This window comes from Neoarius graeffei, chromosome 14 (genome assembly GCF_027579695.1).
Source record: "Neoarius graeffei isolate fNeoGra1 chromosome 14, fNeoGra1.pri, whole genome shotgun sequence".
Classification (NCBI taxonomy): Eukaryota; Metazoa; Chordata; class Actinopteri; order Siluriformes; family Ariidae; genus Neoarius; species Neoarius graeffei.
This window is the reverse complement of record NC_083582.1, coordinates 42,441,415-42,465,958: the sequence shown is the minus strand read 5'-3', so window position 1 is coordinate 42,465,958 and position 24,544 is coordinate 42,441,415. Positions and strand designations below refer to the sequence as shown.

General features: G+C 40.6%; 1 protein-coding gene across 2 annotated transcripts; it reads left to right on the top strand.

Annotated features, from left to right (window-relative positions):
* Nucleotides 1-4,465: 4,465 nt before the first annotated feature.
* On the top strand, nt 4,466-24,508 carry lcmt1 (leucine carboxyl methyltransferase 1). 2 transcript variants are annotated; one of them, XM_060939699.1, is made up of 11 exons: nt 4,466-4,876; nt 7,352-7,443; nt 7,585-7,706; nt 7,901-7,977; nt 12,287-12,348; nt 12,431-12,533; nt 14,965-15,085; nt 15,255-15,356; nt 22,690-22,781; nt 22,979-23,076; nt 23,213-24,508. In XM_060939699.1, exons 1-11 carry the CDS (start codon nt 4,791-4,793, stop codon nt 23,233-23,235), a joined length of 978 nt encoding a protein of 325 aa, XP_060795682.1. In that variant the 5' UTR covers nt 4,466-4,790; the 3' UTR covers nt 23,236-24,508. The 2 variants fall into 2 exon arrangements, 1 of the variants encoding a protein (XP_060795682.1); XR_009656466.1 differs by lacking the exon at nt 23,213-24,508 and having other exon boundaries at nt 22,694-22,781; nt 22,979-23,063.
* The last annotated feature ends 36 nt before the right edge of the window (nt 24,509-24,544 follow it).

Here is a 24,544-nt window from a genome sequence, read left to right as displayed (position 1 = left end):
TCCACTTAGCACCTGCCCACAATTCCAGAACTACTACCAAATGGTTTGCTTTCCCTGATATTATTGTGCTTGATTGGTCAGCCAACTTGCCTGACCTGAACCCCATAGAGAATCTCTGGGTTACTGTCAAGAGGAAGATGAGAAACACCTGACCCAAAAATACAAATGAGCTGAAGGCTGCTACCAAAGCAACCTGGACTTCAGTAAGACCTCAGCAGTGCCACTGGCTGATCGCCTCCATGCCACGCTGCATTGATACAGTAATTCATGATAAAGGAGCCTCAACTAAGTATTGAGTGTATAAATGAATATGCTCTTCAGAAATTGGACATTTCTGTATTGTAAACCCTTTTTTGATTGATCTTAGGAAATATTCTAATAATTTGAAATACTGAATTGCTGATTTTCATGTGCTAGAAGCCATAATCATCAAAATTAAAACAAAAAAAGGCTTGAAGTATTTCACCTTACATGTAATGAATATAGAATATATGAAATTACCTTTTTGAGTTAAATTACGAAAAAAAACTTTTTTCACAGTATTCTAATTTTTAAAGATGCACTAGTAATCTCATCTCACCTCACACCACCTCACATCACCTTGTCTCATTTTATCTAATTTCTCATCTCATCTCATTATCTCTAGCCGCTTTATCCTGTTCTACAGGGTCGCAGGCAAGCTGGAGCCTATCCCAGCTGACTATGGGTGAAAGGCAGGGTGCACCCTGGACAAGTCGCCAGGTCATCACAGGGCTGACACATAGACACAGACAACCATTCACGCTCACATTCACATTTCGTCTCATCTAATTTCATCTCACCTCATCTCATTTCATCATACACACTAGAGTTTAACAGGGTTGAATATTATCAAAGCTTTAACTGAACAAGATCAAACTATTTTAAAATGTTCATTAAATGAGTTCATTGTCTTGAAAGAAAGAAAGAAAGAAAGAAAGAAAGAAAGAAAGAAAGAAAGAAAGAAAGAAAGAAAAAGTATGTTTGTACATCCTCTAAAATAACATACTGCAAGGAATTAACAGTATAATGAATTATAAATACATACAATGAAGCAAAAAGACTAATACTGTGGTGTGGCTACTTGCTGGGATTTTAAAAAATTTTGTGTACAGTGCATTAGGATTATATTACATTCATAATGTTTACATTCCTTACGTTGGGTTGATAAGAAATTTGGTTTGATGTATTGTATGTATGCATGTATAATAATAAGAATAAAAATAATAAATTTATTTTACAAAATAATACATCTGGATCATGCCAATAACTTAATTACTGAATTAATGAATTCATAGCTTTTACTTTCCTAAAATGAGTTATTAAGGAATTTGGTCTGGTTTGTTATTAACAATAATAATAACAGGATAAAGCGGCTAGAGATAATGAGATAATAATAATAATGTGGGCGGCACGGTGGTGTAGTGGTTAGCGCTGTCGCCTCACAGCAAGAAGGTCCGAGTTCGAGCCCCGTGGCCGGCGAAGGCCTTTCTGTGCAGAGTTTGCATGTTCTCCCCGTGTCCGCGTGGGTTTCCTCCGGGTGCTCCGGTTTCCCTCACAGTCCAAAGACATGCAGGTTAGGTTAACTGGTGACTCTAAATTGACCGTAGGTGTGAATGTGAGTGTGAATGGTTGTCTGTGTCTATGTGTCAGCCCTGTGATGACCTGGCGACTTGTCCAGGGTGTACCCCGCCTTTCGCCCGTAGTCAGCTGAGATAGGCTCCAGCTTGCCTGTGACCCTGTAGAACAGGATAAAGCGGCTAGAGATAATAAGATGAGAATAATAATAATAATAATAATAATAATAATAATAATAAATTGTACAAAATCATACATTTGGATAATATCAATTAACTGCACAATTTGTTCTCTCCTAACATGGGTTGCTAAATAATTTGGTCTCATTTATTGTACAGATTAATAATAATAATAATTATTATTATTATTGTTATTATCTGTAGCCGCTTATCCTGTTCTACAGGGTCACAGGCAAGCTGGAGCCTATCCCAGCTAACTATGGGCAAGATGGGCAGGGTACACCCTGGACAGGCCACCTGGTCATCGCAGGGCTGACACATAGCAACAAACAACCATTCACACTCACGTTCACACCTATGGTGAATTTAGAGCCACCAGTTAACCTCACCTGCATGTCTTTGGACTGTGGGGGAAACCAGAGTACCCAGAGAAAACCCACGCAGACACGGGGAGAACATGCAAACACCACACAGAAAGGCCCTCGTCAGCTGTTGGGCTCGAACCCAAGACCTTCTTGCTGTGAGGCGACAGTGCTAACCGCTACACCACCCTGCTGCCCTACAATAATAAACACTTGCCACATAATCAGAACATTTCTCAATACACGTATAAACTTGCCCTGATGTCTTGGCCTTTGCCCAACATAGAAGATAGTGATGGTGATATCCCAGAATAAAAATGATGATGATGATGATTATTATTATTATATGCACATCACAGTTCCAGGGTTACTAGTTTGGTCCTGAACTCAGATTACTGTCTGTGTTTTACATGTACTTTTCATGTTGTGTGGGTTTTCCTCTGGGTTATTGTGTTTCCTCCCAGTGTCCCAAATGCATGTCGGTGGTTTGGATGTGCTAAATTGCCCCTAGGTGTGAATGTTGCCTTGCTTGTACTGGCATCCCATCTGGAATAAATTTTCACACTTTGCTCCCAGTGTTACTAGGATAAAACTGTTACTGAAGACTAAAGATGAATGAATAAATTACTACTACTAATACTAGTAATAGTAGTAGTAATAATAACAACTGATATTGCTGCCAGGGTGGCATGGTGGTGTAAGAAACAAGAAGGTCCTGGGTTTGAGCCCAGCGGCCGGCGAGGGCCTTTCTGTGTGGAGTTTGCATGTTCTCCCCGTGTCTGCGTGGGTTTCCTCTGGGTGCTCTGGTTTCCCCCACAGTCCAAAGACATGCAGGTTAGGTTAACTGGTGACTCTAAATTGACCGTAGGTGTGAATGTGAGTGTGAATGGTTGTCTGTCTATGTATCAGCCCTGCGATGACCTGGCGACTTGTCCAGGGTGTACCCCGCCTCTCGCCCATAGTCAGCTGGGACAGGCTCCAGCTTGCCTGTGAACCTGTAGAACAGGATAAGCGGCTACAGATAATGGATGGATGGATGGATGGATGGATGGATGGATGGATGGATGGATGGATATTGCTGCCAGAATTAGCAGGTCACAGCCAATAGGTTTCACTAATTTTCCCTCTCCAGCACTGTTCTGTTCTACTGAATGTGCTGTTCCCGTTTACATTGTTCATTCTGTTAATATTGTCATTCGTCACATTTAAATTTATACCGTTAATTCTGTTCACACTGCCACATTTGCACTTTCTGGATTGCCATTGTCTTGTCTTTTCTAATAGCTTTAGCTTGTGTGTGTAACCCCCCCCCCCCCCCATTTTTTTCCCTCCCCCTTTTTTCCTTTTTATAGTTTATACCTTGTACCTATATTTTATATTTCATGTTTATTACTGTTTGCACTGCGGATAAGAGGGAAACGCTATTTCAATTCTCTGTATGTCCTGCACATATGGCATTATTGACAATAAAGTTGACTTGAACTGTGTATTTATTTGGTATTTTATTGTACACACTGTGGTGTATTTGCACTTTATGTAGTTGTACGTTAAGTTATACTGCTGTGCACTGCACCAGGAGCCTGAATGAAAAATTTCATTTCAATGTATACATCCATTATCTGTAGCCACTTTATCCTGTTCTACAGGGTTGCGGGCAAGCTGGAGCCTATCCCACCCTGACTATGGGTGAGAGGCGGGGTACACCCTGGACAAGTCGCCAGGTTATTGCAGGGCTGACAGAGAGACAAACAACCATTCACATTCACTTTAGAGCCACCAATTAACATAACCTGCATGCCTTTGGGCTGTGGGGGAAACCAGAGCACCCGGAGGAAACCCACGCGGACACGGGGAGAACGTGCAAACTCCACGCAGAAAGGCCCTCACTGGCCGTTGGGCTCGAACCCAGGACCTTCTTGCTGTGAGGCGACAGTGCTAACCACTACACCACCGTCCCACCCTTAATGTATACAGTAAGAGCTATATAAAAGAGAAACCCTGTGATGACCTGGCGACTTGTCCAGGGTGTACCCCGCCTTTCGCCCGTAGTCATCTGGGATAGGCTCCAGCTTGCCTGCGACCCTGTAGAAGGATAAAGCGGCTAGAGATAATGAGATGAGATGAGATGAGATGAGATGAGATGAGATGAGGCTCCAGCTTGCCTGCGACCCTGTAGAACAGGATAAAGCGGCTACAGATGATGAGATGAGATGAGACAATAAATTTAAAACAGAACAGCTTGACTTGTCTTGACCTGATGGTGACAGTAGATGGCAGTGTTCAGCCTGCGCTTCGTAGAAACACATATAAAGATACAGAGAAAGAAGAAGAAGAAGAAGATGGCGCATGCTCAATGTGTTGTGGAGACAGTCGCGAGTGGATAAGGATGTAGGCTTGCAGGGAAAGCTAAGAAAATCTTGTGTATTTTTAAAAAATTGCTTATCAGTTCATAATCGGGTGTTCTTCGTTTAAATAAAGAAAATATTATGTAACCTTCGGCACGATTTAAGTGAAAATTAATCTCAAATCCGTAGTTTAAAGCTGTATGTTGTTCCACGAGCATACAGTGTACAGTATGTGTGAACTGCCGTGTGGGTGTCACATGTAAATAAAAAGCAATAATTCTGATTAACCTGTGATTTAGTAAGTGTTCATGGCGTCCAAAACGCCTTTCACTGATTCTGACACCGCTGATGAAGCTGTCAGAGCAACATGCGACGACGCGTCGACATGCAAAAGGTAAAGATGTTAATGTGGTCAGCTCTCTGTGATCATAAACTCACCGTGTTTACAATCAGTGATTAGAGCTGGGCGATATCACAGGAATATCATATCACGATTCCTGAGTCGACATTAGTTACAGTATCGTTGGTTTTTTGCTCACAAACTGCTAGCAATAGAGTAGTGTCGCATTTAAAAAAGAAACCTATTCAATGATGATCATACGTACAAGACTTCTTTTTGTATTTTTATATTTATAAGCATTTTATTTATAAAATAGAAAATTTTTCTTTAAAAATCTTTCAAAATGTTTAATAATTTTAAAGATACAAAAAGTACAAAATCTGTTGTTCCTGATAGTTTGTTATTGAATGATTTGATTAAAATTATTATATATTTAAATCATGATATCTCTGGAAAGCATATTGTGACTTAATTTATCACAATATCAATATTACGGTTATATTGTCCAGCTCTAATGCTGGATCAGACTGCATTAAGTTATCCCAAGTTTGATGTGATTTTTGTCACAGGTGTTCAGCTTAGGCTTGCGCCCTTGCCCTTATGTTCTGAAATTCCTCCAGTTTCCTTGAATTGTTTAATGATATCATGTGCCGTAGAGGGTGAAGTGTCCAAATCCTTTCATACCTTTCTTTGAGGAACATTGTTTTTAAACATTTCAATAATTTTCTCATGCATTTGTTGAAAAATTGGAGATCCTGGGCCCATATTTGTGCCTCAAAGACTAGGCCTTTCCTGGACAGTGATTTTTGTATCCAGCATCGGCCCTGAACATGAATGTTGGGAGCAACAAATTGGCCTTGTAGTGTGACACAATCAAAGAACAGCGACGTGGTGTCTGTGACACCCCACGACACCCTGACGAAAATTCTAGCATGTCAGAATTTTTATCTTTAGTTTCAAGCCTTGTTTGATAACTCCTACGAAGTGTTCCTTGACATTCCTTCTGTAGCCATGATGAATAATTTCTTGATCCTCCTCCCCAACAGCATGCAAGGACATGAAAGATGATTGGTCAGGTTCAAACCTGTATCGCCAATTTCCTGACCAAAACACAAGAATTTATGGCACTGATCGCCTAATCTGACATGGTGACCATCATGAAAGACAAAAATGTTGCATAGTCTGGTCCTGGCACAATAAAAAGTGTGAGTAGAGGTGTCAGGCTGAAGGGGCTGAGAAAGATAAGACCGAGCAAGGCCATGTAGTACTTTGTGAGTCGTTGGAGTGCGATGAATCTCTGTGAGACAGGTAACTGCTGGAGTACAGGTACTGAACGTTTAGTGTAAGTAAGAACCATAGCAGCTGAATTTCTAATATGTTGGAGAGTATTTGTGGTACCAGAAATAGCAAAAAAGAGGGAATTACAGTGATCTGAGCATAAGGTTATGAAAGCATGAATCTGGGTTTCAGTATTCAGGAAGTAAGGGTTGAAGCCAGGCAATACTGTGGAGCTGATCAAAAGCAAATTTTATGAATGAGCTACACACAAATCACACAAAAGTGTGTTCTAAAATTTATACCTAGTTTGTGAACATTTGATATAAATGTAAAATTCTAGGATTTTAGACAAGAGTTTTGGGGCAGCAAGTAAAATTTCTGTTTTGTCAGAGGTTAATTTAAGGAAGTTGGACCCTGTAGGACAGGATAAGCGGCTACAGATAATGGATGGATGGGATGGATGGAGTCCATCCTTGATCATAAATGTTAATGAAGCTGAAGGAAGAGCAGTGTTGGACTGAGTACTGAGCTATGTCTAAGTGTCATGTGCATAACAATAGAAATTAAGACGGTGTTTGCAGATGATCTGGCTAAAGGGAAGCAGACATGGTGTAATCAGGTGAAAAGATAAAAACGGGAAGACTGAGCCACACATCGTGTGACTCGGCAGTAGAGGATTTATCAATAGTTATAAAGTGGTGTCTGTAGAATGGTAAGATGCAAACCAAACATGACTTGTCTTGGGTAGTATAGTGGTAGCACTGTCGCCTTACAGCAAGAAGGTTCTGGGTTCGATCTCAGTAGCCGACGGGGGCCTTTCTGTGTGGAGTTTGCATGTTCTCCCTGTGTCTATGTGGGTTTCCTCTGGGTCACAGGCAAGCTGGAGCCTATCCCAGCTGACTACGGCGAAAGGCGGGGTACACCCTGGACAAGTCGCCAGGTCATCACAGGGCTGACACATAGACACAGACAACCATTCACACCTACGGTCAATTTAGAGTCACCAGTTAACCTAACCTGCATGTCTTTGGACTGTGGGGGAAATCGGAGCACCCGGAGGAAACCCACGCGGACACGGGGAGAACATGCAAACTCCGCACAGAAAGGCCCTCGCCGGCCACGGGGCTCGAACCCGGACCTTCTTGCTGTGAGGCGACAGCGCTAACCACTACACCACCATGCCGCCCTAGTTTGAGTTTAAGAAAGAAATTAATTTCCACTAATTTTGATTGCTATTGATTTTATTCTAAGGTTTGCAACAAGTAAAGGATACTGGACCGACCCTTACATACAGTATTTTGTGCGTCAGACAGGTGAACGCAAGGCACCTGAGATTAACCGAGGTAATAATTTATTTCTTTCATAACATGTTCATTACACAAACGAACGTCTGGCATAAATGCTACAGATCTCTGTAGCACCTCCATCTCACTGCTCAGTCCGTGATGTCATGGTTTTTATTTTTCTTTTGATTCATTTTGTAGGCTATTATGCCCGTGTCCAAGGAGTGAACCACCTGCTTGATGCATTTCTTAAAAAGACTCAGTGTGACTGCCAGGTGGTGAATCTTGGCGCAGGACTGGACACCACTTTCTGGAGACTGAAGGTATGCTTAAAGAAAATCTGGTTTATTTGTGTAATTTTTTTTCTTCTTCTTTATTGGTGTTTATATTTTACCATTTACTGCACAACATTGCAGTCTGACGCATTACTCAGACCATTCTGACTTTTATTTTCATTTAGTTTCATTTTTGATCAACTGGCAAAATGTTGCATAAAACCTCCTGTTTTAATTGTTAGGCTGAGAATGCTTTGCCGAAAAAGTACTTTGAAGTTGACTTCCCTATGATTGTTGCCAGGAAGATACACCATATCAAGTAAGGTGTAGAATTTTAGTTTGTTTTTTTTATTATTCATGCGGTTTGTGTCACCACCTGTTAGTTAATGGTACTGTTCATGGTCATGACATGTCTGAAGTTAAACCCCTGTAGAGGGAAACAGGCTATGAGAATATGAAATGGGGGAAAAGACAAAATAATTTCTTTTTAGTTCATCTATAGTTTTGAGGTTTATTTAATAGTACGTGCAACCCCAAATCAGAAAAAGTTGGGATGGTATGTTGAAATTGTTTTTAGTTTTTTGTAAATAATCTTTGACCTGTATTGCACTCAAAACAACACAACGGCACGTTAATTGATGTTTTAGCTCATGAATTTTCTTCTTCTTTTTTTTTTTTTCAAAATAAACGCATTTCGGCAGCACGGTGGTGTAGTGGTTAGTGCTGTCGCCTCACAGCAAGAAGGTCTGGGTTCGAGCCCCGTGGCCGGCGAGGGCCTTTCTGTGCGGAGTTTGCATGTTCTCCCCGTGTCCGCGTGGGTTTCCTCCGGGTGCTCCGGTTTCCCCCACAGTCCAAAGATATGCAGGTTAGGTTAACTGGTGACTCTAAATTGACCGTAGGTGTGAATGTGAGTGTGAATGGTTGTCTGTGTCTATGTGTCAGCCCTGTGATGACCTGGCGACTTGTCCAGGGTGTACCCCGCCTTTCGCCCGTAGTCAGCTGGGATAGGCTCCAGCTTGCCTGCGACCCTGTAGAACAGGATAAAGCGGCTAGAGATAATGAGATGAGAGAAACGCATTTCAATTTTGATCCTTGCAACACATATTTCAAAAAAAGTTGGGACAGTAAAGCATTTACCACTGTATAATGTTGCTGTTCCTTCTCACAACACTTAAGAGATGTTTAGGGACTGAAGACATTGAGTGATGAAGCGTTTCAGGTGTTATTTTGTCCCATTCTTACTGCAAACAGGTCTTAAGGTGTGCAACAGTACGGGGTCGTCATTGCCATAATTTTCATTTAAAAATTCTTTGACATCTATCACATGCCTTTGTAATCTGTGCAAAATGTGTTTTTGCATTGTCTTGTTGAAATCTCCGTGGAAAAGATGTCGTCTTGAAGGCAGCATATGTTGCTCCAAAATCTCAGTGTACTTTTCTGCATTAATGCTGCCATCAAAGAAGTAAGTTACCTTTGCCAAGGGCATTGACACAACCCCATACCATGGCAGGCTTTTTGCTTTTAGACTTGTTGCTGGTAACAGTCTGGATGGTTCTTGTTCGTTTTTTTTTTTTTCCCCACTTTTGTCTGGAGCACATGGCATCCCTTTCTTACAAAAAAAAAATTGATTCGTCTGAACACGATGCATGTTTCCACTGTGTGATGGTCCATCCCAGATGCCTGTGAGTCAAGATAAGTTGATGGTGCTTCAGGACCCAGTTAACATAAAGCTTATTTTTTTGCAAATTAAAGTTTTAACTGGCATTTGTGGATGTAACTTCGTATCGTTGTGCTTGACAAAGGTTTGCCAGAGTATTCCCCAGCCCATGTGGTTATATCAGCTAGAGATGAATGACGGTTCTTGATGCAGTGCAGTCTGAGGGATCAGAGATCACGGGTGTTCAGCTTAGGCTTGCGTTCTTGCCCTTTACGTTCTGAAATTCCTCCAGGTTCCTTGAATCGTTTAATGATATCATATACCATAGAGGATGAAATGTCCGGATCCGTTCATATCTTTCTTTGAGGAACATTTGCTTTTAAACATTTCAATAATTTTCTCATGTATTTGTTGACAAATTGGAGATCCTGGGCCCATATTTGTGCATCAAAGACTAGGCCTTTTCCTGGACAGTGATTTTGTACCAAATCATGATTACAGTCACCTGTTGACATTACCTAGTCTGGCTAACACGACTTCAAAGCTCTACAAGCATTTGGTCTGGCAAAGATATTAAACCCAACCGTTTCCCAAAGGCATGGTTGACCCGCCTCCCTGAAATGCCTCAGTTTGCTACTGGTCGAAGCCAGAAAAGGCTGTGACGAAGCTTAAACCAATCACATCACTCTTTCCTCTGACGTATGTGACGCGACGGAAACTGCTTGAGTAACAGGAAGAAGATAAATACCTCCAGGGCTGCTCTTTGCTCCATTTTCAATGAGAACTTCCTGTTGAATGCTTTCAATACAGCATCTACCGCTGTGTCAAAGGCTTGCCGCTGCTCCATGTTCGTAATGTTTCTAGTGAATGAAGCGCTTCCGGCATAGATTCTGTAAACAATCTATGGCTTCCGGTCGCAGTTCTACTACGTCACTGCCTTGAACACGCCTCTACCCAGGGCCGTTGGAGATGCTCAAAGTTGATTGGCTCCCGATTTTTCGGGAGCTTGGAAGAGCTGTAGATAGCTTGCCTTGCCAGACTAAGCTCGCAACAGGCCCTCGTGTTGCGTCACGCTTAGGATGGGTGGGCCCAGACTAGACATTACCTGTTTCAAATCACATTTTTTTTAATTTGTTTTATCTTGTTACTAGCCCTAAATTGCCCTTATCCCAACTTGTTTTGGAACGTGTTGCAGGCCTGAAACGCAGGAATGGATGTATATTAGTAAATGAAACTAAGTTGACTGGACAAAACATGAAATATATCTTTTGACCGTCCCAACTTTTTCTGATTTGGGGTTGTAATATTCCTTTTATTTATTTTTATTTTTTTCAACACTTTCTCAAACTAGTATTGTCAATAGTTTTATTGTAGCTGCATTGCAATTTTGTGCCTCTGAGTGCAATCACATCTATCTCTCTGGTTGTTTGTTTATGAATTGGTATAGTATACTATATAACACACTTTTATGTACTATTTACTATATTACATACTTGTTTTAAAGTACAACAATTTGAGGAAAAGAGTCCTCAGTCAAACTTTCATGTATTCTATATTCATTACACACAAAGTGAAATATTTCAAGCCTTTTTTGTTTGTTTTAATTTTGCTGATTATGGCTTACAGCTCATGAAAAGCAGAAATCAAGAATCTCAAATTATGAGAATTTTATTACGAGTTTGAGTAAATTATTAATCAAACAGTATAAATACTATGGATCTCTTGGTGTAGTTTAGCACACACAATCATGGGATGACTACTGACTTGACAGTTGCCCAGAAGACGATCATCGACACCCTCCACAAGGAGGGGAAGCCACAGAAGGTTATTGCTGAAAAGGCTGGCTGGAAAAGGTGCACAAGCAACAGGGATGACTGCAGCCTTGAGAGGATTGTCAAGGGAAAGTTGAACTTGGGAGAGCTTCACAAGGAGTGGACTGAGGCTGGTGTCAGTGCATCAAGAATCACCATGCACAGACATCTCCAGGAAAGGGGCTACAACTGTCACATTCCTAATAGCAAGCCACTCCTGAACCAGAGACAACGTCAGAAGTGTCTTACCTGGGCTAAGGAGAGAAAGAACTGGACTGTTGCTCAATGGTCCAAAGTCCTCTTTTTAGATGATAGTAAATTTTTACATTTCATTTAGAAATTGTTGTCCTAAGGTCTGGAGGAAGAGTGAAGAGGCCCTGAATCTAAGGTGTTTGAAGTCCAGTGTGAAGTTTCTGCAGTTTGTGATGATTTGGGGTGCCATGTCATCTGCTGGTTTTGGACCACTGTGTTTTATCAAATCCAAAGTCAACGCAGCTGTCTACCAGGAGATTTTAGAGCATGTCTTGCTTCCGTCTGCTAACAAGCTTTATGGAGATGCGGATTTCCTTTTCTAGCAAGATTAGTACCTGCCCACAGTGCCAAAACTACTACCAAATGGTTTGCTGCCCATGATATTACTGTGCTTGATTGGCCAGCCAACTTGCCTGACCTGAACCCCATAGAGAATATCTGGGGTATTGTCAAGAGGAAGATGAGAAACACCCAACCCAAAAAGACAGACGAGCTGAAGGCTGCTATCAAAGTAACCTGGGCTTCAATAACACCTCAGCAGTGCCACAGGCTGATCGCCTCCATGCCACGCCACACTGATGCACTAATTCAAAAGAGCCCCAACCAAGTATAAATGAACATACTTTTCAGAAGTTGGATATTTCTGTATTGTAAATCCTTTTTTTGATTGATCTTAGGAAATTATTCTAATAATTTGTGATACTGGATTTCTGATTTTCTTGAAGGTCTCAGCCATAATCATCAAAATAAGAAAAAAATTTAAATATTTCACCTTACATGTAATGAATATAGAATCTATGCAAGTTTACGTTTTACTTTGAGAGGCTATCACAGAAGCATGATGCTTTAAAAATCATGATTTTGTACTTTTTTTTTTTTTTTTTTTTTTTTTTTTTTAAATTCTACAGGACAAAACCTCCTTTGTCAAAGCCCTTGATTGAGACCCATTCAGCTGATTCACTCTTATTAGGTAATGATCAAAACCTGAATGTTACTGATGTAAGATGTTGTCCTTGAAGCAGCTCTTATGTTTGTATGTGTCTCTTTGACAGATGGTCACAACCTGGACTCAGACAGATACTGTATCATAGGTGCTGACCTCCGAGACCTGCCAGGTTTAGAGGAAAAACTCAGAAAATTCAACATAAATACAGAGTAAGTCATGTATTTCTGATCTAGGCTATGAATTTTCTGTAATAGGTAGCAAATAAGACAGGAAATGGGAAACTAATCAGCGACAAGATTTTCTTTATCAAGGGACATCATGGTGTACTTTATCCATTTATAGTTGCATTTAATGCAGTGGAGGTGATCCATCTGCTGAAGTCCTTTCTGTGTAAAGATACACATGCTGCTGTGTAAATTTGATCTGTTCAGTCACATGAAGGCTGTGGGATGTTGTGACTAAACTCGCATACCTTGTGTATGACGGAGTCAGGTTTTAAAATTTTGTGTTCATTGATGTAAAAGGCACAGCAACTACAGTGGGCTTGGCAGTAGAGGTCTGCGCAGGACAGAATTTTCAGTCCCGCTCCCGCATTGTGCAGTCCTGCTCCCACCCGCTCCCGCAAAGAATTATGATTTTCAGTCCCGCTCCCGCCCGCGCCTGCCATATTTTGTCCCGCTCCCGCCCGCAAATCCCACATGATGCAGACATTCGCGTTATTTCTCACGAAAGTTCTTGTCATTGGCTTGGGGAATTAAACATGCTGAGCTTAGCTGAGCTCTCCACTGACCGATCCTTCACCTAGCGCACGTAGCGAGGGTGTGTGTTGCCAGGTGGCATGTGCAGCTGAGGCTTTACAGAGATACCCAACACACCTACCAAAATCTACAGTGGATATTAAGAATATTGTACATTGCACATAGCTTATATGTCACTCCTCACATTTACATTCTAGGAAATACAAGTAGGCCTATAAGAAATTAATATAATTTAAAGACACAGTGTGATGGTGCCCCGCCCCCTACTTTGAGTGGATTTGAGCATAAATATCTACAGCTCACGTTCAGGGGTGCGTTTCCCAAACAAATGTTTCCCAAATGTCTGATTTCAGGACTCTTGACTTTTTAACGGTAAATGTACCTCTTTTTAAAGCAGCACTTACTTCTGAAGCACTGTGAGCTTCACTAGAGGAGCTCTGCTCTTCTGCCATGATCAGAGATCTCAAACACGGAAAAGCGGAAAGGAATCGGAAATGCACGCGAGATTAGACCACATCCGCAAATTTAGGCATCTTAAAATGTTTTTATTAATGGCAAATAAAATATCCAGCACAAATTATATATGATAGACATAAATTAATAATTTATAAATTTTATTTTAAACACGTTTTTAGTTAGCGGGACTGCAGCTTATCACCTCTCCCGCCCGCGCCTGCATTGTGCACTCCCCCTCCCGTCCGCGCCCGCAATGAGCTTTCAAAATTTGTCCCGCGCCACACTGCTTTGCGTCGGGTCCCACGGGACTCCCGCGGGAGTGCAGGGCTCTACTTGGCAGGTCATATTGGCTTGATAAAATTTTCGCTTTAATTGTTTGGTTAAATATCTCAATGCTGGTGGCCTTCATAACAATAACACAAGGGATTTATTAAAATATCCACATGTGCATCGAAAAAACCTCCATCTCGGATGTGCAATGCTGAGTCTTGGAAGTGTTTGTAAACGTAGAATGTCTACAGCATCAGTGACGGTGATTTCAGTGACTTCCTTCAGATAATATTCTTTAACATCCTCTGAGTAACCCACGTTTATGGTATGTGGATCTTGGCTTTACTTCGCTCCAAATTATTGTCTTGGGTATAAAATGAGTTTAACCTTAATCAGCTTGTTGACAGAGGGATTTCTTATGCAATGCAGTATTCTGCTTAAAAGCTAATCACCTCTTTAACAAATATCAGTATGTGGACACCTGACCACCACATCCATGGTTTTGGGTTGTTTTTTTTGTTCTCCCCCACCCCCAGACTGGTGCCACAAAGTTGGATGCACACAACTGTCTAGAATGTACTCATGCTGTAGCATTACAATTTCTCTTCACTGGCACTAAGAGACACAAGCTTGTTCCAGCATGACAATGCCCCTGTGCACAAAGCAAGCTCCATAAAGATATGGTTTGCCAAGGTTCAAGTGGAAGAACTCAAGTGGCCTGCACAGAGCCCTGATTTCATCCCCACTTAACAGCTTTGGGATGAACTTGAATGCTGAATGCACCTCGGGCCTCCTCACCTGATTTCTAAGCCTGACCTCACTAATGCTCTTTTGGCTGAATGGCCACAAATCACCACAGCCAGGATCCAAACTGCAAAAAATGTCGTTTTTGAGTTGAGGTTATTATAACAGCAAAAAGGAGTCAATTTTGGCATTTGTAGTCTATCTTTTAGTGCTATTTAAATATAATTAATGTCCTCAAGTAGTACCATCTCAAGCCAAGTGACACTGAGAAACTGCTGCATACTACAACATTTATACAAACTGTGGTGAGAACAGATTTGTTGTATTATCCCCTGTTGCAGTGCTATAGGAGAAATGGAGCTGCTTACTCTACCCTGCTTGTCATTTGTTTTATTTTATGTTTTTCAATTAGATTGCCAACGTTCTTTGTTTCTGAATGTGTGCTGGTGTACATGACCCCAGAGCAATCATCCAAACTGGTGCACTGGGTTGCACACACCTTCCATACTGCCATGTTCATCAACTATGAGCAGGTAAGATCCAGGTACAATCAGTTTGTGATTTAGTTTACAACTGTGTTACAATTGCATTTATAATTAAACGTGAATATAAATCATAGCATAGAATTAATGACAAGAATGTAATATGCTTAACTAGCGAAATACTTTAATTTCTTATTCACTAATTGTTCCCTTTTGACAGGTGAACATGGCTGACCGCTTTGGGCAGGTCATGATTGAGAATCTGCAGAGACGGCAGTGTAATCTGGCTGGAGTGGATGTGTGCCAGTCATTGGATTCTCAGGTAAAAGAGAATCTATTTTGACATAATACAACCTATAAACCTGTTGTTTTCACTGTGGAACATGATACTGAAAAGAAGGGCTGACCATATGTTTTGGTGTAAAATAATCCCTTAAAAATGTGAACTAAAGTAATTATCCTAAGAGTGATGCACATGGAAAATCTTTGAGTCAGTCACAGGCTCGTTAGTGAAGAGATGTTTGCTCCTCCTATAATCACTGTGAAACCCTTGTGAAGTGGAATTGTAGATTGTGTTTTCCTCTGACCGCAATTGTCCACTACTCTGTTTTCTGTATAATCACATTTCTGCCTGGCCTGTTGTGAGTCACACTTATTTTCGCCTGTGGCTAATTCTGTTTTGGTCAAGAATAGGTATGTAACGATGTATCATGTGATGATAAATCGCGATAAAAATTTATGATGATTTTGAATCGATGAAATTTTAAAAATGAATCCCGAATATTATCCGGCATAATCTGTTTTTCCTAGCTGTAATTGCATTGTTTAGACAGAAGAGGGCCCAATAACGTACAATAGCAAGAAATACAAGAGACTTTAAAGTGCATATCCCAGGTAAATTCAGGAGCAAGATCAATATAATTCTCCTATTTTATATTAAACTTTGGTCAAATATCTGTCACATTTTGCATTTTGTGCAATTTTTTTTTACCTTGCGCAATACTAGAAAAATTCAGTTGAAATCAAGTCATTTGAGGCGAATTGGTCCGCCTCTGAAAAAACTTGCCATTTGGATTTCCTGGGAAACACTGATTTTCATGACATCACGTGTGGGATGCCTCCCTCTGAATCCTACGTCAGCGTTGGTTTGTTTATGAGAAAACGACCTGGTGGTTTCCTGCAAATTTCTTCAAAGTTATCGCGTAATTATTAAAATGGTTAACAGATGTGTATCGTAGGAGGGTGTAGCAACACCAATCTTGATGGGATTAGTACTCATCGTTTCCCAAAAGACCAGACAATGAGAGAGAAATGGGAGCGCTTGGTCTACACAGGCTGGGTACTGAAACCGTACAAGCTCATGCAGCCTGTTGGTGCTTCCGCAGGTAACGCCACGAATCTGGCTCCAGACTCTCTTGGGATTTTTCCAGATGCGTTTTATTTTATTTTTTTTCTGCTGTAGACAGATGGCCTTGTGCAAAATTACACTTCTGGATGAGTGTGTAAAGGGACATACTTTTTTATAAAAAAAAAAAAACGAAATTGGTCCAGAATATGCACTTTAACCTAGGTGGAAGTAACACCACGTGAATATCATGGAAAACACACGTGCATACACACACACACACACACAGATTTAAAATGGGAGAGTTGTTGTGCAGTTGACTGTACAAATAGATTTAACAGGAAATCAGAGCTTTCTTTTTACAGCCTGCTGAAAAGTGAAGATAGTAAATGTTCATAAAAGTTGATTTAAGAAAAGGAATATTTTAGTTAAACTATTATATTTTACTCCAACCTTTTACAAATGTGGGAAAATTATTAGTGTTTTTTTAATGTAATTTAACAAAATGAATAATTTAAGAGAGGATGCACACACAAATCGAGCAAATTTGCAAAATCATGGCCACAGCTCAAAACTTACCCTATGCTCATTTTCAGTTTCTAGGACGATAACGTGTGTTGTCAAAGGTTCTGCGGTTTGTTTCTCGATTCCGGTTGATTTTTGTGTAAAAATCGAGAATTTTGTTTTGGCCTGTCAGAGGCCTGAAATTCAGGCAGAATCCAATGACCTAATAAAATGGAGTGTGTGTTTGAAATCAGTTCAGCTACTGTTAAAATAACATACCTCTTATAAAACGGATATCTAACACTTCATCAAGGCCACATTTCTAGATTAAAATTATCTCTGTGACAGTGATTGAGAGCATTCTTTTCTACCCAATCGGCAGCTCGGCGATTCGGGGTTTAAATTTAAACCGAATTTTCAGAAATGGCTCATCCACCAAATGACTCCAAATTCAAGTTTGCTGATCTGTAGATATGATATTAACGCTGTGAAAAAATTTGTCTGGATATTTTACCGAGCGCTTCAATTTTTGCGGTCAAATTATAGCGAATTGAGCGATAATTTGCCTGGTATGTGACCGCCGCTTGACCTCGCTGGATTTGTTTACAAAAATCTTATTGCTATTTTAATAAGCTATGAGGATGTTAAGGTTTGCGATAGGAGTGACAAGGTTGGACGGGATAAGGAACGAGCACATCAGAGGGACAGCACATGTGGAGAGCTTGGGAATGAAGCTAAGAGAGATGAGACTGAGATGGTATGGGCACATCCTGAGAAGAGATGCAGAGCATGTTGGAAGGAGAATGTTGAGGATGGAGCTGCCAGGCAAACGAAAACAAGGAAGGCCAAAGAGGAGATACATGGATGTGGTGAGAGAGGACATGACAGTGGCAGGTGTGGTAGAGAAGGATGCAGAAGACAGGGAGCAATGGAGACGAAAGATCCGCTGTGGCGATCCCTAATCGGGAGCAGCCAAAAGAAGAAGAATTGTAACCCAACTTGCACAGTGAACCTATCTAGAGCACATAGTTGCTTAGAAATAACACTGCTCGAAGTCAGAGGGCGATAATTTGTCCTAAAATGTAATTCTCCGCTTCATCTTGTTTACTTGAGTCTTTGTCATGTTCGATCATTTCGAGTGTCATTTGGGCAGCCAGTAGGAAGATATCACCACTGTTCCAGCTGATTTCGGATCGGAGATGAGCGCTGGAATAGTAAAGCACACTTTTGAATGTTTTTGTACTTTTATACCTTCACAGGAACATATTTCGATAAGAACTTTGTACAAAGGGCGGCACGGTGGTGTAGTGGTTAGCGCTGTCGCCTCACAGCAAGAAGGTCCTGGGTTCGAGCCCCGTGGCCGGCGAGGGCCTTTCTGTGTGGAGTTTGCATGTTCTCCCCGTGTCCGCGTGGGTTTCCTCCGGGTGCTCCGGTTTCCCCCACAGTCCAAAGACATGCAGGTTAGGTTAACTGGTGACTCTAAATTGAGCGTAGGTGTGAATGTGAGTGTGAATGGTTGTCTGTGTCTATGTGTCAGCCCTGTGATGACCTGGCGACTTGTCCAGGGTGTACCCCGCCTTTCGCCCGTAGTCAGCTGGGATAGGCTCCAGCTTGCCTGCGACCCTGTAGAAGGATAAAGCGGCTAGAGATAATGAGATGATGAGATGAGACTTTGTACAAATTCATTTGTGACTTCTCAGCACAAAATGTGTATGTTACAGTCACGCAATGATGTATTAGTATCAACACGTGATTTAAAAAAAAAAAAATCAGTTCTAACCACACCAACTTCAGCGTACACAATAAAACTCGATATTCCAACCTCCCAAATAAAAATAATATAAAACAAACAAAAAAAATCAAGAAGGCCTTGGGCCTCGTCTTTTAGTCTTTTGTGATTATCTAAATAAAGAATTATTCAGTGTCAAGTGAAGGAAAGATGCAGCTGATTTTATAAAAGAATAATTTTTGCTAAATGTTTAAAAAGCTACCAGCATCTTTTTAAAATATTCATACTTTTTTTTTTAAACGAAGTCTTACCATCCCCCCCCCCCCCCCCCCCCCCCACGGCCCAGCATGAGCGTTCGTTTGACCTTTTTTCGCAACCATCCCCCCACCCCCCCCCAATGCTCATTAAACTGCTCAGTTTTTATTGTATTTTTTTATATTACACCTGAACACGAGTGTCAGCGGACACACTACGAAAAGGCGACAAGTATTCGATCGACGCATGTGATTTAATGGTCACTAAATTTAAATAAAATATATATCCTATAAATTGACTTCTGGCTGATTATGATTAACTAGACGGGCGCACGCAAACTGGACCGCATACAGCTAAAAAATTATTGATAAGACACATCTAAAAATTCGTTTTGTGAAAATCTATCAAGCCAAAGTGAACACTAACCTTTTCTTGGGACACTTTTACTGTCTGCCGGTTTTAGAGAGGATTAACCCTAATTTGTTTGATCAGTTGAGCACAAGAGAACCATTCAAGACACAGTATTTATTTATAACAATTACACTGCCTCAGAAATTCCTCCAGCTTGCTAAGGTATGGCGCTTGCTTTTTGACTTTACATCAGCAGTGTCGATATCAAACCTCTCGCAGATATCGTGAAGCATGCTCACACCAAAGGTTGACAGCTTTGACTTTGCCCTCATCTCATACAGATTGTAGCGATCATGGTAGACCGGGTGCTGCAAACTCAAGCTGCCCATAACTTCCTCACGCATGTCTTCAAAGGGTGATTCCTCAGCGGCAGCATCCGTACCAGCTTCCTTGTCGCTCTCCGTGTCCCCACCAGTGGTTATGGGTAATGCGCGCTTGGAAGCCAGATGGGAGAAAAAGCTTGAAATCTGCTGCGCAGTAAGAAACCCATCACTCGAGAACAAGCGTTGCTCACTGGAATCCTTAGCTGAGATCATGGACCGCGTGATACCTGCTGGGTTTGTTTTGTACACCAATTAACCAGGATCCCATCTGTTGGGCTCCTGGATTAACTTAAGAACTAATAACATTTAACTCTGTCTTTTGATTATAATCTTTGAAGTAGACAGAATATAAGTGAACAGGCCCAAGGCACGGGAGACATTAGGGGTGAGAACAGTGTTAATTTTATTTTATTTTTTCCCCTAGGGGTTGGGGGGTGTGGGGGAAGGAAGGGTTATCTCATCTCATTATCTCTAGCCGCTTTATCCTGTTCTACAGGGTCGCAGGCAAGCTGGAGCCTATCCCAGCTGACTACGGGCAAAAGGCGGGGTACACCCTGGACAAGTCGCCAGATCATTACAGGGCTGACACATAGACACAGACAACCATTCACATTCACACCTACGGTCAATTTAGAGTCACCAGTTAACCTAACCTGCATGTTTTTGGACTGTGGGGGAAACTGGAGCACCCGGAGGAAATCCACGCGGACACGGGGAGAACATGCAAACTCCGCACAGAAAGGCCCTCGCCGGCCACGGGGCTTGAACCCGGACCTTCTTGCTGTGAGGCGACAGCGCTAACCACTACACCACCGTGCCACCCACAGGAAGGGTTATATAAAAATAAATAACTAATAAATAAAAAGATCAATAAGAATATTTCTACTCGGGGCATGTTCTTTGCATTCTAAAAATCTCAGCCAAGTGACGCATGTTCAGCTTTATCAATGAAATCTAAAGGCTCAAAGGTTGGCAGATGTCACGCAGTCACCACCTGTTATTACCTTTATCAGCTACAGTTCACTGAATTCTTGACAGCTCCTGTAGAATCAGCGATTGCACAGATTGCAAGCCAAGACTCAAATCATAATCAAGGAATGGAGTTCTACACTATTGTCTGCTTATCATTTAAGGAATTCCAATGCAGATTTCTCATCTCATCTACGGCTTTGAAGACCGTTTCTGACAAGTGTTTTGATATCAGCAAGTATTCAAGCGGGTGTTTTGACATTTCAGTACGAGCGGAAAGTCTTCATTAAACTGTTTGTAGAACCATTGGATTGCACAAAATTTCAATAACTAGTACCGGTAAGCTTTTATTCAGACCTCAAATATGTTAAGCACGATATTCATTCTGAGTTGTAGCTGTTTTGTTTTGTTTTTTTAAGAATAAGTTGGTTTGCGTTTACATCACACAGTGGGGTCGCCAAATGGTCACATTCTAGTTCATTTGCATTGAATTCCATCAGATTCGGGTGTAATTTTTTTTAAACCTCTCTGTCAAAAAGCCAGCATAACTTTTGCATATTGCTAAAATATGACTTCTCCAGAAGGTATAACCTTAATTTGAACTCCTTTGAAAAGTGAGCCCGAGAAGAAAATGAGATTTTTCGTTTGCCGGTAAATCGCCTTGTTGTCAAGTGGTCCTGAAACAATGTCCTCGATTGCCGTCACAAACATCCTCTTAATCTGGAAATTTAAAGAGGTGGAGTGTTTGATATCTGGTTTAAACAAATATGGTGTTGAGCGAGTAATCAGAAGCCGGAGTTTTACTCTGCGAGCCCAGTTTTGGGACCTGCATATTTAACCTTATTTTCGGCCTGCATGATGGCGAAATCAAAATTCTCGATTCCCCCCCCCCCCCCCCCCCCCCCAAAATAAATAAATAAATAAATAAAATTTTGATTTGCTTTGAAAAATAAACCCCAGAATCCATCAAGAACTCCTCAATATCTACCTACAAACTCAAAATGAGGGTAGGTTAGGTTTTGACTTGCGGCCACCGTTTGCTGCTCCCCCCGTGCATTCACTCTTCGGTTGGTAATGAATAGGAAAATAAATGTTGCTTTTTTTTTTGGTAATTTTTTTTCTTCATTTAATTTTTTTTTTTCAAAAATATCATCGAATCATGAACTGAATCATGTATTGGGTAAATTGTTGCATGCCTAGTCAAGAATAGAAAAAGTTTGCCATCCTCTGTTATTTATAAAATGCATGGTTATCCATGTGAACATAAAGCTTGAACTTTAAAGCTGAATTTTCTTGGATTTTCATGTGAGAGCACTGGGTTATTTTTTTTACTTGCGTGTAGTGGTGTTTGCCTTATTCCCAACTGCTCAGTGCCCAACAGGTGGTTGGGAATCAGACAAAACTGCCAAGTACACGTGTTTTGTTTTAGTGCTGCAGCTGCTGCTGTTGACTTGACTTGAGCAGTTTGAAAGTGCAGGAAGGTTAAATGCACCTTGACGTGAGGTTATATACTGATAACACAGTGCAAATGTGTAAATGTCTGTCCCTTTTTTTTTTTTATTATTATTTTTATTGGTTTTCTTTTCAAGTCAATATTATACAATGATATCAATGTATAGAATGTTTTACAAACGACAGCATGAAATCAGAATTAGAATTATAAGACCCAAAAAGCATAACCCATTAAGACTCAGTATTTAGATTCTGGGTCAAATTTTGGACATGAATACACTTTTACACACTTACAGACGCAGTACATATTACAATTAAAGACTCACAAATGGAAAAAAAAAAAGGGGAGAGGAAAAAAATGGGGACCTTTCTGAATGACACGATCCAGCAGAAGGTGTATATTAAATGTTATTCCCACTTATAGCACACAAAGACTGCATACATCTAGAAGAGTGCAATACAGATTGGCAAAGGGGAACTGAATTGGTTTCAAATGTTCAAGAAAAGGATTCCATATTTTGTAGAATTTAGTGATGGAGCCATGCAATGTAAATGTCTATCTTAAAGTATTTGTTGTTGGTTCTGTCCTGTAGTGAATTCAAAGGAAAGCTTCTTTCTTTTGAAAATCGGACAGGTGGACATGATTTTTATATGAAATCTGTTTCAGAAAGAACGCTTCCTGTCTACAGGATGGGAGAGTGTGAATGCACTGGATATGATGGCAGTCTATAGCCTGCTTCCTCAGGAAGACATAAGCAGGTACAAGCTGCAAAAAAGGGGAAAAGGCAACTTGTGTATCGTCCATATTGGATTTCATGACTAATTTTGTACATTGTGACAAAATCTGGGTTTGAATTGTTACACACTCTAGAAACAATGCATTTAGGATATTTGGCACCATAAAGAGACTGGGCTTGACTTCTCAGAATGTCTTATGAGAGTGTTTGCATTCACAGGATTGAACGACTGGAGTTTTTAGATGAAAAAGAGCTGCTCCAGCAGCTTCTTCAGCACTACAGTATCTGCTGGGCAGTGAAGGATACACTCAGTCTAGGTGAGCTTAACTTTTCCTATTCCTGCTTTCAAGTAGTGTAGTATAAGTGAAAAATTGTCCTTTATATTCTTCCCTTCCCCATAAATGTAGACATTTTGAGTCTAATAAATGGCAGTGACCCTTTTCCCTTTCTTAGGCATTTCACAAATTGGGTTTTAAGTTTCACTGCGACTTGTTGGGAGGACTGGAAGCCTTTGTGCCAAGGTCAGGATGAATTGGAGGAAGTCATTTCAACTTATTTTTCCCTTTGTGACGTCAATAAAATAAATGATGAGACCACTGTGTTGTCTTATTTTGCCTTTGTTCTCCTTTTAATAGCCCTCCTGTAAGGAGATATACCGCAAATCTTTTAAGCAGGCATATCAGACGCTCGCTGGCCGTGCTGTGAAAATTGTGCATGCAGGCGATGATCCAAGTTTCCAAATCTGTCATTGCTTAACTCTTGAATATTTTCTATCATGAATACTGTCATTAAAAATCTTATTATTTCTGCTTTCCAAAGAAATTTATCTCGTTAAGATCTGTTCAATACTTTGGGAGTAATGGCAGGTTGAAGTTGGTACAACAGAGTACACACTCTGCTCGCGTGATGTCGGGAAACTGCCCGCCATTTGGTGAAACTTTGAAGAAGAGTGTACTGATTTTAACGGTTTTTACCTAATAAGCATAATTAAATTCTAATTTGCATTATTTGTTTTTACTAGTTTTTCAAATTTTGCATTTGGTATACAACCATGTGCCTGCCAATTTCCATGTAAATATCTTGAAAAAGAAAAAAGTTATTAAGAAAAAAAACATTTTCATTTGTTGCTGAGGCCCATTTTGGACCATGTGATCTTCATACAGAATATTACAGCAGTTTTCTAAAAATTAAGCCGTTTCTTCAATCTTTGATTTGTAATATCTCAAGGATGGATAAACATTTTAATTCTGTAAAAAGTATGTTGTTCTGCATTCAATTCTGAATTCAGTGAGAGCAATTTGGATTGAGTTTGAATTTCCACCTGATATGCTTACTTTAAGTATTATAAGAGCAACAAAAACTTTTTTTTTTTAATTATTATTGTCTAAAATTGAGTACAGACATGACATGAGCTAGGGGCTTTGAAATTAACAAGCAATGACTATGAGGAAAGTGCCTGCCTTGTTTTTGGTAATTTTTTGTATTGTACATGAGGAGGCAATCATTTGCTTGAATAATTTAGCAATAAAATGTATATGGCCTGTCATTCAAATAAATATCATGCACCATGTTTTTCACACTATAATAACCTAAACTTCACGTGGTACTAACTGCTCCCCGGGTGATGCAATATGGCTGCCCACTGCTCTGGGTGGGTGGGTGCATGTGTGTGTTCACTGCTTCAGATGGGTTAAATGCAAAGGATGAATTTGAGTGTGCATGTGACAAATAAAGGCTTCTTCTTCTGTACCAGTGTTGCACGTTTATATTTTGTACACGTTTCAA